Source organism: Cervus canadensis, chromosome 10, assembly GCF_019320065.1.
Source record: "Cervus canadensis isolate Bull #8, Minnesota chromosome 10, ASM1932006v1, whole genome shotgun sequence".
In the NCBI taxonomy this organism is placed as follows: domain Eukaryota; kingdom Metazoa; phylum Chordata; class Mammalia; order Artiodactyla; family Cervidae; genus Cervus; species Cervus canadensis.
In genome coordinates, this window is record NC_057395.1 from 30,373,166 (window position 1) to 30,390,301 (window position 17,136).

The 17,136-nt window shown below is 44.5% G+C and overlaps 1 protein-coding gene across 3 annotated transcripts in view; it reads right to left on the reverse strand.

Moving 5' to 3' along the window:
* FRMD4A (FERM domain containing 4A) overlaps positions 1 to 17,136 on the reverse strand; it is a 368,918-nt gene that overhangs the window by 110,856 nt on the left and 240,926 nt on the right. For all 3 annotated transcript variants that reach the window (XM_043480351.1, XM_043480353.1, XM_043480352.1), the window contains exons 8-10: positions 9,699 to 9,782; positions 4,937 to 5,002; positions 4,635 to 4,692 (exon numbers count right to left, since the gene is read on the reverse strand). In XM_043480351.1, coding sequence (XP_043336286.1) covers positions 4,635 to 4,692; positions 4,937 to 5,002; positions 9,699 to 9,782 — 208 coding nt within the window. The remainder of the gene's footprint in view (positions 1 to 4,634; positions 4,693 to 4,936; positions 5,003 to 9,698; positions 9,783 to 17,136) is intronic.

Below are 17,136 nucleotides of genomic sequence, written 5' to 3' on the forward strand. Positions count from 1 at the left end.
AGAAACTGTCATCGGCTGTCAGAGCTGGAAGGAACCATGGAAACTATGAAAGGTGACCCCCCCCCCTAAAAATTTTGCCTTAAAAGATTTTTTTTTTTTTACAGCAGTTTTAGGTTCATGGCAAAATTGAGAGGAAGGTACAAAGATTTCCCATATATTCTCGTCCCTACACGTGTACAGCCTCCCCTATCAATAACATCCCACACTGGAATGGTACTTTTGTAGTAACTGATGAACCTACACTGACCCATCTCAATCACCCAGAGTCCATAGCTCCCCTCAGGATCCATTCTTAGATTGTACATTCCATAGGTCTGGACAAATGTGTATAGATATGTATCAATCATATAGTGTTGCACAGAGTATTTTCATTGCTCTAAAAATCCTGTGTGTTCTGTCTATTCATCCCAGGTTCTGGCAACCAGATTTGTCTTTTCCAGGATGTCATTTAGTTGGAATCATACAATATGCAGCCTTTTCAGATTGACTTCTTTCACTTAGTAATATGCATTTAAGACTCCTCTAATTTTTAAAAACAATTTTTTTTGGAGTAGGGTTGATTTATAACATTGTGTTAGTTTCTTCTGTATAGCAAAGTGAATCAGTTATACATAGATCAACTCCTCTTCTTTTTTCTTAAGTTGTGCATCTCTTTCTTATGTTAGCTATTTTTTTTTTTATGTAGACCATTTTTACAGTCTTTATTGAATTTGTTATAATGTTGCTTCTGTCTCATGTTCTGGCCCTTTGGCTCCAAGGCACGTGGGATTCTAGATCCCTGACCAGGGATCAAACCAGCACCCTCTGCATTGGAAGGGAAAGCCTTAACCACTGGACCGCCAGGGAAGTCCCAGACTCCTCTCGTTTTAGACAAGGAAATCATGCAAATGTTGTGTCCTACTGTACTCAGGACCCTCTCTTTCCCCCCGCCCCCAGCAGGCTGATGGCAGTGCAGGGCGAGCAGGTGCTTCCTAATGCGTCCTGCTCACTTACGAGGCCAGTGGCTTCCAGGCTGGCCTGGGTGACCCAGGCTACAGGACAAAGTAACAAAACTGAAGCCTAGACACTCCGGGGGCAGAATGAGAAATGCCAAGACCCTCTGTTTACTCCTTTAACAGAGACCTCTGGCCCCTAGATGGTAAATCTCCATTCAAGTAGGGTGATTGTTAACGAGACGATCCCAAATGCTAGGAATTGGCAGTGGGCATATCAAGCAGCCTTTCCCTGGATTTGTTCTAATTGCCACATGGATGAATGACCTAATAGAGCCCACGGTGGACGTCCTGAAAGCTCAAAGTTGGCTTCAGGGTTTTGTGGGGCATGAGTCTGTGCTTCAAGGTAAACACAAAGGTAAAAAGCAAAAGAACTACATTTAAAATTTTTAGAACAGCTTCTAAATTTCTGTAACGGTATAAAACTCCCGTCTCTGGAAAGTGCCCATGTCACTGCACTGGTTTTGAAGAACAGAACAAGAGGACAGATGAAAGCCACTGTGGTTCCAGATTGTTGAGGCAAGAGGTATTATCACACTGAGACACGGGGCATCTGTGAAATTTACAAGGAAGGCCACCAAACAGTGAGTCTCGATATAGTTGCTTAGGCTCTTTCTCCAAATAAGTGGGAGAGCAATCCCGCAAGCTTGAGAGTCCAAAAGTCAAACACACAGGCACACCTGGCACCTGGAGATTCACGAGGTCTCTCACAAACAGCAAAGGAGCATATTTCCAAAGTTTTATTGGATGGCAGATAACATGCATATCAGAGGTTGTCCTTTCATCAAGTTCTAGGGCTGATGAGGAAACAGAATTCAGGTTTACACTGTGTTCGTAAAACCCAGATGAAGTTCCACCTGAAAGCCTTTCCATCTAGGTATCTCAACCTATCTCAATAGTCTTCTAATACTTAGAAAATTTTTGTGGAGTAGTTGGAGAAGCAGATTTATTAATCTCTATTTTATTTGTTTATTTTATTATATATATACACACGTATATTATCTTTATTCATTTATTTCTGGCTGTGCTGGGTCTTCGCTGCTTCTCGGGATTTTTCCCTAGTTGTGACGAGCAGGGGCTACTCCCTAGTTGTGGCGTGCCAGCTTCTCAGCATGGTGGCTTCTCTTGTTGGGAGGCACAGGATCCAGGGTGCTTTAGCTTCAGTAGCTGTGGCATATGCACTCAGTAGTTGCAGTTCCCAGGCTCCAGAGCACTGGCTCAGTAGTTGTGACACATAGGATTAGTTGCTCCACGGCATGTGGGATCTTCCCAGACCAGGGATTGAACCCGTGTCTTCTGCACTGGTAGGCAAATTCTTTACCACAGAGCCACCAAGGAAGCCTCTATTTATTTTCAATATATATTTATTTAGCTGGGTCAGGTCTTAGTTGCAGCACATGGTTGTCATGTGGGATCTTTCATTGTGGAGCTTGAAATCAGCAGTTACAGTGCAGGGGCTTCTGGAGCTGTGGTGTATGAGCTTAATTGCTCTGTGGCATGTGGGATCTTAGTTCCCTGACCAGGGATTGAACCTGTGTCTCCTGCCTTGCAAGGTGTTTCCTCAGCCACTGGACACCAGGGAAATCCCTTAATCTCTCTTTTAATTATGAGCAGCAGAGGTGAGATCATGCTTAGAACAAACAGCAAATCAGAGAATGGAATGGAGTCAGGGATTCCTGAATTACTGGCTCCATTCATGAATTCAGACCTCTCTGCTAAACAGCACTGTGGAATATTTCCACAAGTGACAGAGAGACTCACAGTTTGATTTCTGTGATATGCCTCTTGTAATAATGTCAGGACTAATGCTGGGTCCTCCTATTTCCTTTATGGTAGCAAGATAGCAAAATGGACATGGGTTCTAGACTCAGTCACAGTGTAAGAGTTGAACCCTGGCAGCCAGCAGGGGGGATTTTGAATCTCTTTTTCATGATCAATTCAATTTCCTTTTGGGGAGTTGACTGCCCACTGATTTCAGGGGCCATATCCCCGGGCAGAGTGGTACAGGGATTGTCTCCTTAGATGATTCATACTTTTCATGTGGGACAGAATTTAGCTCAGAAGGCCAGGTCATATTTCTCATGACAAGACTACAGCTTAGACTTGAGAAAGACAGGGATGACTGCCATGGTTCTGAGTTCTGTGCATCATGGTGAAGAGAGATGAAGAGCTTTCATTGGTGGAAAGGGTGTTGGAAGGATATCAGGAAGAACTGAACCACTGTAGGCTGTGATAGATCTGGAGATGAGCTGCTGGGTGGGACTGGAGTCCCCACATATGCCTCAAAACTGGGCTCCACAAATATCACTCTGATATCTGTTCCCATCATGGAAATATATACATCCAACTACTCAATTCAATTCTCAATAAAGGCACTTGGTAAATATTTGCTGAGCACCTACTACATGCCAGGCACTATGCCAGATTCTGCTGGATTCCAGGAATATATAACAGAATACAACACAGTCTTTGTTATCAGAAAGCTGCAGTTTGGAGGAAGATACAGGCCATTAAATGCACACCAAGGATGTGCAAAATGCCGTTGACACAATAATGAATGAAACACGGCACACTCTGATCTAAAAGAATTAAAGATATAGTCAGGTGGGGCTTCCCTGGTTGTCTAGTGGTTAAGAATCCACCTTGCAATGCAAGAGATACTAGTTCAATCCCTGATGCAGGAACATCCCACATATCATGGAGCAACTAAGCCTGTGTGCCACAACTACTGAAGCTTGAGTGCCTAGAGCCAGTGCTCTGCAACAAGAGGCCACCACAATGAGATGGCCAAGTGCCACAACGAAGAGCAGCCACCACTCACTGCAACTGGAGAAAGCCTGCATGTAGCAACAAAGACCAGTCACAGACAAAAAACAAAGTAAATAAATAAATCTTTATAAAAAATACAGTCAGGTAGAAACACGGGGAAGGAAATTGGCAGAAGAGCCTGAGAATATTGGGTTGCTTGGTGGGACTGTCTTGAGTTCAGAAGGGTTTTCTGTTCCTTTTGTCCAGATTTGGGGCAATGACTTTGATAAACTTCACGCTGGGGTAAATGAAGGGAAACGAAGTTATCCTTTCTCAGGATAGAAAAAGGAGCCTGGGAACATCATTATCCATTATTGCAAAGAAGGGATCCCAGTCTTGGACATTATGTATCAAATGTAAAAGAATTTACAATGGGGCCAGTGTCACATTGGACCTGTCATCAGCATATTTAAGAAGATAGAGGCTATTGATTGCTCAACCCATAGTCCCACTTCTCCTATTTGGCTGCCTACGTGGCATTTGACCACCAAGAGAAACATTGTTGATTCTGCTTAAGTTTTTGTTCTCTATAGTTCCTTGGAATCTTCCTACTGAGAGGCTCTGTGGTCCTGATCTCCAGGATTCTTCTGAGAATTGAAAGGAATTAGGCATTTATCACACCCACTTCACAAAAGTGAAAGTGAATTTTGGAGAGTCTCTGAATCAAGTCTTAACTACACTGGGGGGGTGTTCCATGGTCCCAACTCCCCCAGCATGCGATCTTCCTGACTGAGTCCTCCCCAAACCCCAAAAAACTTCACTAAGATTAAAAAGAAAGAAATGAGAATCTTTTTAAGGGCATGTTGGCAATGTTTACCAAATGAGGTCACTTACCTTCACTGCATAATAGTGAACCCCATAGGTTGGGAGAGACTCTACGATGCTCATGTAGCTGTTAAAACAAAACAAAACAAAACAACACACACATGCACACACATGGTTATTCAGCAGAACTGGTATCATACACACATTGGTGTCTGTGTGTACATGATAAAGTTCTCAGAATGGTTATTACTTGAAAATTAAATGGAACCACCACCCACTGGAGTCTCTCCCAGAAGAACTGAACAATCCTGACATTTTCTATGTGAACATACACACAACCTCATCAGCACTGGGAGGGGCGGGGTACTTACTTGACGATGGCTTGGCCTCTGGTCTGGCCGTTGAGTTTCTTGTAGTGCTCGATGACCCGGTCCTCACTAGAACAAGAGGAAAAAGGAGTCTCTACCTCAGTCTCCAGGTGACGGCCCTGAGCCCTCCTCATGAAAAGACCATCAGCCCCACATCCTCATGAGCGGCTCCAAGAAGCCAACAGCTCCTGGAAGAATGATTTGTCCTGGAAGCAGCATTTTGGAACCCAGACGAAGTGAGATGTCCAGGGCGATGGAAGTTCCAAAAGAGTCCACTTTCCCCTCAGAGGACTCACTTCTCTTTGGCTTGAGTTTAGCTCAGGTTTGGGGGATCAGACTCCTTGTGGGAGCAGAGGATGAAAGGAGCACACATCCCAGTGGGGAGGGATGCAGGATGAGTACAGAGAGACAACCACTGCTGGAGGTCCACGTGGACATTCCTGGCAACCTCCATCGGGTCCTCCTCCCCCTCCTCACCTCCTCAATTCCATCTGCCCAGGCAGGGGGAAGCAGGTGTAGACCTCGACAAGACATTCATGGCCTCTCTACCCTGTTAGCAGTTAAGAATTGAGGGTGTCTAAGGAGGATGGGAAAGTTCAGGAATTTGGGGCTGGTTAACACAAATCATAGAGCAATAAAAGGCCCACAGGAGCACTGTGAGACAAGAAGGCAGTCATCGGAAGCCAGATGGGGACCCGGTAACCTTCTGAAATCTCAGGTCTAACACAGCGAGATGTTAGCTTGCTCCTTGAGGGGCATGGGGGCCTCACCCTCCTGTGACGAGGCAGACAGTGTGAAGGGCCTCCCTGGGAAGTGACCCTGTACCCTGATGCCTTTGGAAATGCCAAGCCCAACTCAAGAACCACATTCCACCTGCTGGGAGGTCAAGTCCAAAAGCTTGGCCTCTGAGACCTTGGAACCTTCTTCCTCAGGCCTCCACCTTACTCTTCCTCCCCACAGCCTGTGGACTCCACAATGGGAGGTAATTCCAGGGATGAACCCTCAAGACCTCCTCAGTTGAACTTTACAAGCTATGATTCATTTATTATCCCAGAGCGGATCGAAAGCCTTCTTTCACCCACCTCTTATTAGTGAGGTCACTTCTGGGGAGGGGAGCACACATTCTGTATGTTCATTACCTAGTACTTGGGGGTAGTTTATTTTTCTTCTAGTTACTCTCTTAATCTTCTATGAATATCTCTGCATGTTAGTATTCTGAAATTTGACTTGTGCAAGATTGGTCCCTGGCAGGAAAGTGTCTTTCCTGATGTCCCAGATGGGGAATGACTGGCTACGAGGGGCCTTTGTCTAGCTGAGAGTCCAGTCTATGGGGTCCGAGCACCCTCTGTTCAGAAAGGGGCAGATGCAGTCATGTTTCTCCCCAGCTCCCACACACCTCACACCATGGTAGCTCTGCATCGAGGGGGACAAGGCCCTCTCCTGACAGAAAATTCTCCACAAGTGTCCTTGCTGGGGTGGACGCCAGCCTCACAGACCATCAGAGTGGGGTCAGGACATTCTGGGGTCACCCTTTCAGCTTCCTCTCCAGCTGCCTGCTGAATCAAGAGCTGGGTGGGCACACGATGATGTAGCATTTAGGGAGGTTGACCCTCAGATCCGGGGTCAAGCCACACAGTATAGCTACAAGCCTGCTTCCTTTGTAGAGTCGCAAAGAGGGTCCCTGGCTCCCTAGGCTGGGATGGGGGTTGGAATTCAACATAGCGCTGTAGTGGTGAACACCAGCATGGCTCAGGAAAGACACCAGCAGGGTCAGAAACACCGGCAGGCAGCTGTGCAGCTGTTCACAAAATAAATGGCCTGACCCTTGGGGCCTCACTGAGCCTGACAGCTGCAGGGATCTGCCACCCCCACCCTCTCCCGCCTAGTTTCTCCTGCTGTCTGAGACCCTCTGCGAGGCCTCAGTATCTTCCTGCTTCCTTGGCTTTCCCCTCTCTGTCTGTCCCAGTGGAAATACCGTGGGCAGGCATGTGACGCCCTGCTTCCCGGGACCCCCTCCAGTCCCCGTCCCTCCATGGGGACTGACAGATGATCATGGCACCAACCACCCCTCCATGGGATTATTATCAGAGACCCACCAGCCAGAGGAAATGGAATCCCCAAACACCATTTGGAGGACATGGTGTTACATGAAGCAAAAAGGCAAGTGACCCAGCCTGATGGTGCCCCCAGGCAGGGACTGGGTCGTGCTGTTAAGGTCAATATCATCTCTGCATGCAGGGAATGCAGAAACAAGGCAATGGCCACAGGGCTCGCTGTCTTGGAGGAGCCGTCGGCCTGCGGGGGCCAGTGATTTCAGAGTAAAGGAAGACATCCCCTCACGCCCTGTCTGGGTGTATTTGTGGTCCTGCATCAAGAGAAGCCAGGTCAGGGCCCTGATGCTGCCTTGACCCAGGGCCCTGGGCACTGTGTGACTCGATGCCACCCTCCCATAAGGAGATCATGCAGGGTGAGAAGTCCAAACCCATGGTATGCTTGGGGAAAATGAGCAGAAAGGATTACTGGGTGATGGCTTGGCATTATTGTGCACCGCTCACAACTTTCTAACTGCATTATGTGCTTGTTTATTAATATTCCTCTCTTAATTACAGTCTGGATTTGGCTGGAATGGTTAGTCCCATTTTACAGATGGAAAATCAAGGCAGCAGAGCTTCCTGGACTGTCATTACCCCACAGCTCAGAGACATGGCTGGGATCCTAAATTACTGTTCTGCTCACTAGGCTGTAATGCCTTCCCTGGCTAGTGTGGACAGGATCCCTATGGCTTATTTAGGCCTGAAGGTTCTCCACTGCATCTGTGTGTGGGGGCGCCTTTTTTTTCTTTTAAGCTATGCATCATGACAATGGTTCATGCCACTGGCTTGTTTGTGTACAAGCTGAGCTGTAGAACCTGGGGGCACCTGCTTCAAAAGCATCCCTCCCTCTGTCCTGTCATCCTCCTAGGAAATTTAGATAGTAACATTTGCCTCTGGGTCCAAATGAGACCTGGGGAAAGTGTGGGCCTGGTTACAGAGATACAGGGCTGTTCTGGCAGGACAGCTAGAGACATGGACGAGGATGAAGCTGTTCATACTGACAAAAGAGAGAGCACCAGCGTGAAGGAAGGAGTCATGGGTCAGTGATGACGTTTGCGCACAGAGCAGCTATGGAGATAACAGAAGAAAACCCAGAGACAGGAAGGAGAGAGAGAAAAGGGGTTCACGGCTCTGAAATGAGCAGCCAGGGTATAAACAACATTTGGAAACATACAAATGAGATAACTGAGGGATTCATTAGGCTCAAAGCAACTCCAGACAAGCCAGCAACATTACAGCCTCTGCCGGCAAATACATTTCACCGGGTAGGAACTACCAGTTTTGTGAATTATCTCCTTGCAGCTCCAGTCCCTTCATCACTGGTTTCCTGAAAATAAACTGCTGGGAGGACAGAGAAGGAAGCCTAAGGAGCACAGGGAGCATAAGGAACTGGGGAGAGGGCAATTTGGTTCCACAAAAAAGGAAACAAGAGTGCTATCTGGGGTGTTTGTATGTGCATGCTGCCAGGCTGGAAGTTTGGAAACTGACACATGCAAAGTCTTTGTGTGTTAAACCAATCTTGTTCTTTGAAGGCAAATTATAAGGCCCTGAGCACTGTTTAAAAGACTAGCAACAAACAGTTCAGAGAAATGAAACCGAGAATGCCATCACACAGGTGGAAGCTGACAGACTCAGGGTTCAGCCGTTTTATTTCCTGTCCAGCTGCCCCATCACTTGGTCTCTTGGCAAGACATGATTTATGTCCTAGAGTTTCATCCTGCTAATGCCCTCCACAGTAAGACACACCCCATCCCAGCCAAAAGAATCCCCTAAAGCCACCCGGATGACTGAACAACTAGTTTGGCAATGGGAAAGGTGTCTAGACAAGATAAAATGTTATTATTAAACTGTAAACTTCATAAAGTGTATTAAGAGAAATGCTGAAAAGTCATATGTTATAATGCAACAACATTGACTTGTTCTGTGATTTTTATCTTATTATTTTAAAATAAAAGCCCTTACAAAAGCCTAACAAAAAGTGCTTTTGGTTACAGAGTCATAAGAATGATTAGGGAAGTGGCGTTTTTCTTTCAAAGGATGGTGGTTGGGGGCTTGCTGGCCCTACAGTATTTCAACACACTACCCAGCCATGCAAACCCCACTCCACTGTGACCTGAACCACAATCTGAGAACGGTTCAAATGCCCGATTCATTGAGAATCAGTAGTGTAGGGCCTAACAGATGAACTATGGTGTAATGTTACACGGCAGCTACATCGGGAGATATGAAACATTGTGGGAAAAGAAAAGAATCAACCTCCCTCTTCTGCAAAGAAGAAACCCCTCTCATCCTCCCACATCTCAAAACCCCACACATGCTGTCATCAAATGACAAGGATCCCAAAGTGAAATTCTAGCAGTTCATGAAGGGTTCTCCAAGGAGGCAAGGCATCCAAAGTGAAATTTTAGAAGTTTTCCCTTTTATTAAAAAAAAAAGAGGAAAAGAAAGAAAATAGGAAAAACAGCTCTCATATTCCGTGTCATTTAAATAAATGCAAAAAATGGATTCATGAAGGCTCGGGCCACTCGATACAGTTTGGAATCGCTCTGATTGGAGACTAGGTTGACCCGTGGTGGTGGGGAGGGTGGACAGTCGCCCGGAGTCCCTTGCCTCCTTAGCAGGGTCTCCTTCCTTGGGGGGATGACTGGGGCGTGCAGAGAAAAGGGCCTTACCAGTAAGCCAGGGAGGGGTGCTCCTTCAGGGCCTGTGTGGGAAGCGCTGGCAGCTTCTTCAGGTCTGTCCTCACCACTTCATTGCTGCAAGACAGGGGCAGACAGGGGGCATGGCAGAAACACGGCTGGCCCGGGAGAAGACCACCGTACTGCACCAGGAGACCCGACCCCCGCCATCTGGTCCTCACACCCCACGTCTGTGCTCCTTTGGTGAAAAGTGGTGCTTTCTTCGTGCTGATTTACTTAAGAGAGTCACAAGGGGACACACAGCATGCAGAGCCCCGTGGCCTATCCTTGTGCACACAGCAGGGCGGGGTAGAGCCCTCTGGGGTGCCTGAGGGTTCTTTTCAAGCCCTGCATGCCAAGCGGGTACAGATGAGTGTCCCTGGGCAGCAGGAATGTGGGAGAGGGTCATCAGGGTCCCCAAAGGGGGACCTCGGGAGCTCCTGGGGGCCCAGTCATGGGCTCTGAGAATGGAGTTGTTTTCGACTGTTTTCACCATGAACTGTTTCCCTCATTAACCAGTTTTCTTTGCCTGGATTAACCACATGCTAGAAACTGTTGTCCAAAATATGACAAATCAACAACATTTGCTCTTTAAAATCAAGATAATTTAAAAATTCTTTATTATATAAAATGTGGTGTTCTTTATAAGATGCTATTGTCCTGTTAATAAGGCATGATTTCACTATATTAAGTTATCTACCTTCAGAAATCGCTGGTCTAGTGTATTAACCTCTTTCTTCCTAAGTAAAAAAGAAATTTCCCCTTACTTATGTTCTGAAACATGATAATTAAAACATATTTTCAAATTCTCAAAAAATTTGACTTCAACAATTTTTTCTATTGGAGTATAGTTGGTTTACAAAGTTGTGCTAGTTTCAGGAGTACAGCCAAGTGGTTCAGTTTTACATATATATAGATCTCGCAAAATAATGAGCAAAGTTTTCTATGCTATACGGTAGGTCCTTGGTGGTTAACCATTTTGTATTTAGCAGCATGGTTATGTTAATCCCAAGCTCCTAATTTATCCCCCCAGCCCTTTCCCCTTTGATAACCATAAATTTGTTTTCTATGTCTGTGGGTCTGTTTCTGTTTTGTATACAAGTCATTTGGTTTTGACAAGGTCCAGAAAAAACTCAGCAGGTGTGAAGCCGATCATTAGGCACGAGGAGGACGTCTTACGCGTCTGGTCCCAGGGCCAGACTTCCTCTGCACTCACACGTTCTCAGGTTTGGAAGATACTTTGAACTTGCCACGTTTAACCAGGGGTTTTCAGAGACTTGACTCCCCCACACGCGCTCAGCAGACCTGCGTCCCCCACCGGGACAAGGCATCTGAGTGTTGGCCCCCACTGTCTACCTCTAGAGCTGTCGGCAGCATCCCTTTGGGATGGTTTTGGTGTGTACCGGGTTCTGTCTGTACTGGTCCACCAGAGCATCTCGAGGGCCCTGCTGGGGAGCAGAGGCCACCCGTGGAGCCTGCCTTCACACACAGGTCTAACCTCGGCTATAGTAGCAGCTTCCAGGCTGCTCATGAAAGGCAAGGCAAAGACTGACGGCCCGGACATTGGGCAGTGGCATCTAAAAAGCAACGAGACAGGTGCTCAGTAGGTAAATACAAAGGGAAGAAGGAATACTGCAGTCACGTGACTTTCTGTGGGTCCCCAACCAGCCAGAAACACTGCCTCCAGCAGTGACTTTTGGATGCCAAGTGTCTCTGGGCAAAACCACTTCCAGACTTCAAGTGCACATACATGGTGACAAAGAGGCACATGGATGTAACCTTACTGCTTCGCCCAGAAAGGGCACTTTTCAAGTGGACTAAGAAACAGAAGCCTTTCCCTTCTCCAGGGGATTTTCCCAACCCATGGGTGGAACCTAGGTCTCCTGCATTGCAGGTGGATTCTTTACCAGCTGAGCCACAAGGGAAGCCCCACAAGAAACAGTGACAGTGAAGCTTGTGAATCTTGGCTTTGAACAACCAACTGGAAAGAATAACTCAATTTGTAACTGCTGAAATCAATAAATCCAAGTCCTTGAACTGTTATCACTCAAGTGGCAAGAATTTATTGATTAATAATCAATAAGTTGAATGTATTTATGGAGCCCCTGCTATTAGGAAGTAGTGTAGGAAATATTAAAATAAAAAAGATAAGACATAGTCCTCAATCAAAAAATGCTCACAATTCAGGGCATGGAGCAAGAGGTACAAGTTAAAAGCTAGCCGATGAGATGGGCAGTATTGGATCATGTCGATTCAAACAACAAACTAAAACATGTGGAGGAAAGGAAAGTCTCTGTGGGCTCTAGTATAAAAGCAGGCTTTGGCAAGACCTGCATGAAGAAAAGAATAGGAATCTCATTTTTGTTCTCAGTGGAATCCAGCAGACCATGGAGGTGAGACACTATGAACTGAAGAGATCAACCAGGGTAGGTGGTGTACAAGGGGCAGTTTGGCCAAATAAAGGGCAGACTAGGCTAAGATTTTGAGGACCTTCCGTGCCAGGCTGGCAGAGTCCAGGTTTGGGTAGGAGACAGTTGTCAGTCACTGGAGCTTTTCAAACAGGTTGCCTCCTTATGTTTAGGAAAATTCAATTCCCAAGCAGAGCCTGGGATCTTTACTCACGTGCTATTAAGACATAGCTTAAAGAAATACTCAGGTCCTCAAATACCCAAGAGACCACAATAATGAGTTTTTGGGTCTGATCTCTGTTTATTAACTATAAGCTCCCCAAGAACAGGGATTTGATTCACTGATTCATCAGTGCCTAGGGAGGCACCCTATGGGTTGAATTTTACTAGATGCAACTGTAAGAAAGGCAGTTAAGCTGAAGTATGGATTTGGGTTTACTCAGACTCATCTAAAGCATATTTGGGGAAGGATGGAACTAAAGGAGGAAGGGATTGTCTTACCCACTAAACACTCATTTGTTGGCAAACAAGCATCCCTGATGAGAGTCCCAGGTCTGACATCCTGGCTGGAGCAGCAGTGGCTTTTCGAGTGCTCCCCCAGGGCAAGGTGACACAGACAAATACAACAAGAAATCACAAAGGCGTGAAATCCATCCAAATCCATTACATTCTGGAAGGGATCCAGGGCTCTTAAACCTTCCCAAAGGACAGCTATGTAGAAACGTCCTGTTTGCTTTTCTGCTGTCTGTAAACATCTGTGATAACTTAGAGGGGGACCGCCCGTCAGGCAATCTGGCCAAACTCGGATTGCAAATCACAAAGCTGCCTTAACGGGACAGCTGGTCACTCTATCTCCAGGGACTTGGGAAGCTGAAACCAAAAGAATGTGCTAGAAGTGCCCAGCTTTCTCTCTCAAGATCTTCCACTTGGACATTTCCCCCAGAGTTCAGGGTACCTGATAAATGCCAACTTATAAAACACTCTAAAACAGTTCCTTGTTCCAAACAAAAGTTAGGTTCCACTTTTATTAATAGAAAAAGAAAAAAAGGTCTCTTTGAAAGTCACTTGCTCAACTGAGAGTAAAACTGAATTCTTATTTTTTTTTTTTGTCTTCTTATTTTTAATATTTGATTTTATTCAAAACTTTTAGATAGTGATTAATGTTGCCTGCAAAAAAGTGATCTCTCAATGCTCTGCTGGTCTGATTTACGGCTCTTTTTTTCTCCTTAAGATGATAGACCTTGCTTTTAATGTCTACCCTGGTCATAAAACACGGGAAGTTTGAAGGACCTACTCTGGAAAACTCAGCTTTCTAGCAATCTGTCAACTAGGGGATTTGCCACAAAAAAACAACTACAATACATTTAACCAAGACAGCATAAAGTGAAGAAAGCAAAAATTAAACTTGATAGGAGTATTAGTAAAATCCACAAGGTGCTTGTGAAAGTGAAATCGCTCAGTCGTGTCTGACTCTTTGCCACCCCATGGACTGTAGCCTACCAGGCTCCTCCATCCATGGGATTTTCCAGGCAAGAATACTGGAGTGGGCTGCCATTTCCTTCTCCAGGAGATCTTCCTGACCCAGGGATTGAACCCAGGTCTCCCGCATTGTAGGCAGACTCTTTACCGTCTAAGCCACCAGGGAAGTCCTTGTTGTCCTTTAAAAATGAGGGAATGCTTTTTCAGAAGATTCCTTCTGGCTCACGTAAGATGTTCATAATTTACAGGACAAAACTTGGGCAAATAGAACTGGCTTCACATGGGAGAATTCTTGCTGAAACCAGTGATTTTGAGGTCCCCTGGTACTAAAACGCTACAGCACTAAAGCCAGAAGACTACACTAGTGTTACAGAAAGGATGAATGTGAGACTCAGAAGCGGTCACAGAAAGCTAATGTTCTACCAACTCCTCCATATTTCTTAAGTGTATCATGAAGGTCAAGTTCTCCAGGGAGAGGGGTTTCATAAGGAAAAAAGAATATTACGGGTCCTCATTAGCCACAATTCCAAAATGTGAAAACCTCTAAGAAATAAAGCCGTTTAGGGACCTCCCTGGTGGTCTAGGGGCTAAGACCCAACGCAAGGGGGCCTGGGTTCAATCCCACACACCACAACTAAGCGCAGGCGCGGCAACTAGTGAGCCCACAGCTGCAACTAAAGGCCGAGCACTGCAATGGAGACCCAGTGAGTCAAATAAACAATGTAGAAAACAGCCTTCTAGCCAATGGGGTGGCAAACCTAGTGTTTGACCTTCTCTCTCTAGCCCTTGGTGTGAATGTCCACATTCTGACGCAGAAGTGTGGACACCCTGGAGTCCAGGGGCTGTCCCCGATGCGGTCGTGGGTGTTACAGGATAGCCCGCATTACTGTCTAAAACCAACAAATCTCTCAATTCAGAAACACTGGGAAAAGCTTCAGAGATGCCCTGTGGATCTGTATTGCTTTATCCAATGGTACAATACATCTAGAAAACTCTGAGACTTGTAGATGATCTCTGCTGATTGTAATTAACCATGAAAGAAACAATTTCTCTCCTTCCTTCCTTTTTTTTTTTGTGAACCAAGCTGAAGTTCAGGTTACAGCAAAGAAGATGATTCTCTCTTCCCTATCACATGCTCTTTCTCTCAGGGGTGGAGGGAAGCTCACAGAGCTGGTGGCTGGGGGCAAAGCTTATGATGTTTCTCTTGTTGTGACACTTGGAGACACCTGGGAAGCACGCGGAATCCCTCTGAGATTTTTCCAGCATGGGACTATGGATTCCAGGCGTGCATCATGGATAAATAGGCCACACTAATTTGCCACCTGGATGGAGGGGCAAAACCAGTATGTATGTGCCTTTATTTCTGATGTTAAAGGCTAATTTACCTAAATAATGATTTCTTTCTCAATTAGTGAGTTTGGTTTTCTAGGATGACAGGAACAATTTTTGTGAGTTTCTAACATAACTGTAAACTTGTAAAATTTAAAACAAGTGAAAATTTTTTTATAAGCCTACAAGGTGAGGCAAGAATTTTACTCAAGAGGGCACAAGAAAAAGCAACTGATTAATTTTCTAAAACATTATGCTTCTGAGACAGAATCTTAATTCTGAAGAACTGACATAATGTCATAGTTGTGAACTTTTTTGCTATTATCAAGGTTAACTCAAAATATAACAATGATATTAAAGAAATGCTTAGCAAATGAGACAAGCTGTCATAATACACAAGTTGTTTCACTTTTTCCTTAAACAATTCCCATAGGATTTGAAGAATATCATCCTGCAAAATACCCTATCTGAATACTTTTCTATGTTCGCAAACTGTGAATTACACACTTGAAAACCTCAGTGAAATGGACTGTTGTGCACAAAACAAAGCTTTCTGTAATAACTTTTCCATTTGTACATTTTGTTTCAAAATTTCAGATTCCATTCCTTTCAAAAGGTCCTGCTGGTGTGAGAGATTCCAGCTGTTTCTCTTAGTCCTTTATAAGTCACGGGAAAATATCACACACTCCTTTCTCCTTTCTTGATAAAATTATATATGAGATCTATATACATTTAAATACTTCTTACAAAAACTCTTCTTGGGGCTTCCATGTGTTTCAAGCTTAACAGATGACTTTTTTTCCTAGGAATTTTCCAATAGGGAAATCTGCAAGTTTGTGTATTGAAGATACTAATAGGTTATGTAAGTTGTATTCCAAATGTTGACTCTTTCAAACACAGCTGTCCGAGTCTTTTTTTTTTTTTTTACTAATTATCTAAAAGTCTCAGTAAATCTATTTCTCTTACTATATGATCATACCAGCTGCCTTCTTTCAAGAGGCCAATTAAAACACTGTAGGAAAATATACCCCAAATGATCAAATGCTCTAAGACTGCTATAAAACTGAGCTCTGACTTGCAGTAGTAAAACCACTTATGTAAGTGCAAAGTAATGATGTTAGTAGGCTCAGAATTGTGATTTATAGACCACCACCTGTGATTAATAACTTTCAATACTCTCTTAACAGGGCAAGAAAATAATGCTGTCATCTTTTAAAAGATAGTAATCTATATAAATGTTTATGTTACCAAAAAAGTCTTTTATAAGAAAGTCAGCCCTTTGTCTTCTTTTCCTGTTGATCTTTTAAAACTCTTCATTTAACCTGCATGTGTGTGTGTGCTGAGGGGCCTCAGTCATGTCTGACTCTTTGCAACCCTATGGACTGTAGCCCACCAGGCTCCTCTGTCCATGGAATTCTCCAGGCAAGAATACTGGAGTGGGTTGCCATGCCCTCCTCCAGGGGATCTTCCCAACCCAGGGATGAAACCCTGAGCCTCCTGAGTTTCCTGCATTGGCAGGCAGGCTTTTTACCACTGAGTCACCTGGGAAGTCCTCCTTTAACCTATGACTACCTAAAAGGCATCATCACCTAGTCTGACAAAAAGACAAAAAAAAAAAAAAAACAACCCACAACACCTACAAGCCTGGAATTTTCAGATACCAGTAAGTATTATTTCATTGCATTAATTCACAAATGCTCTTAAAAAAATGCAGAACAGATATCACACAAAGAACAAAAAAAAATCAAGAGGGTATATTTTTTCCCCACAGAAATTTCATTTTCTCTCTCTTAATGAATACATGGTCTCATGGTTTACAGAAGGTAAAATATTAAAAGATCTTCACTTTTTTTTTTTGCTTCTAACTGTTCTTCTAGAGCAAATCTGTGGAAGCTGAAAGGAATTTTTCGGGACAAATAAATACTCCAATTTCTCATCTAAAATGGAGTTAAAAATCAATTTTTTTTTTGTTAATGAAGGACCACTATTCATTTCTGTTGAGGGAGTAACGTGCTGCTCTGTATCTAAAAGTAGCATTATCATTATTAAGGAGAATTAGAAATCTGCAGTTTGATAAATCAAGGTTACAGTAAGACTCTTACTGACCCTGGAACTCTGAGCAGCAGATATTGTCTTACTAGGACCAGCCTGTAACTCGGTACAGGTATCATAGAAACTTCTTTGACTATGGTTGCTGTGTTTATTTGGAACTGAGA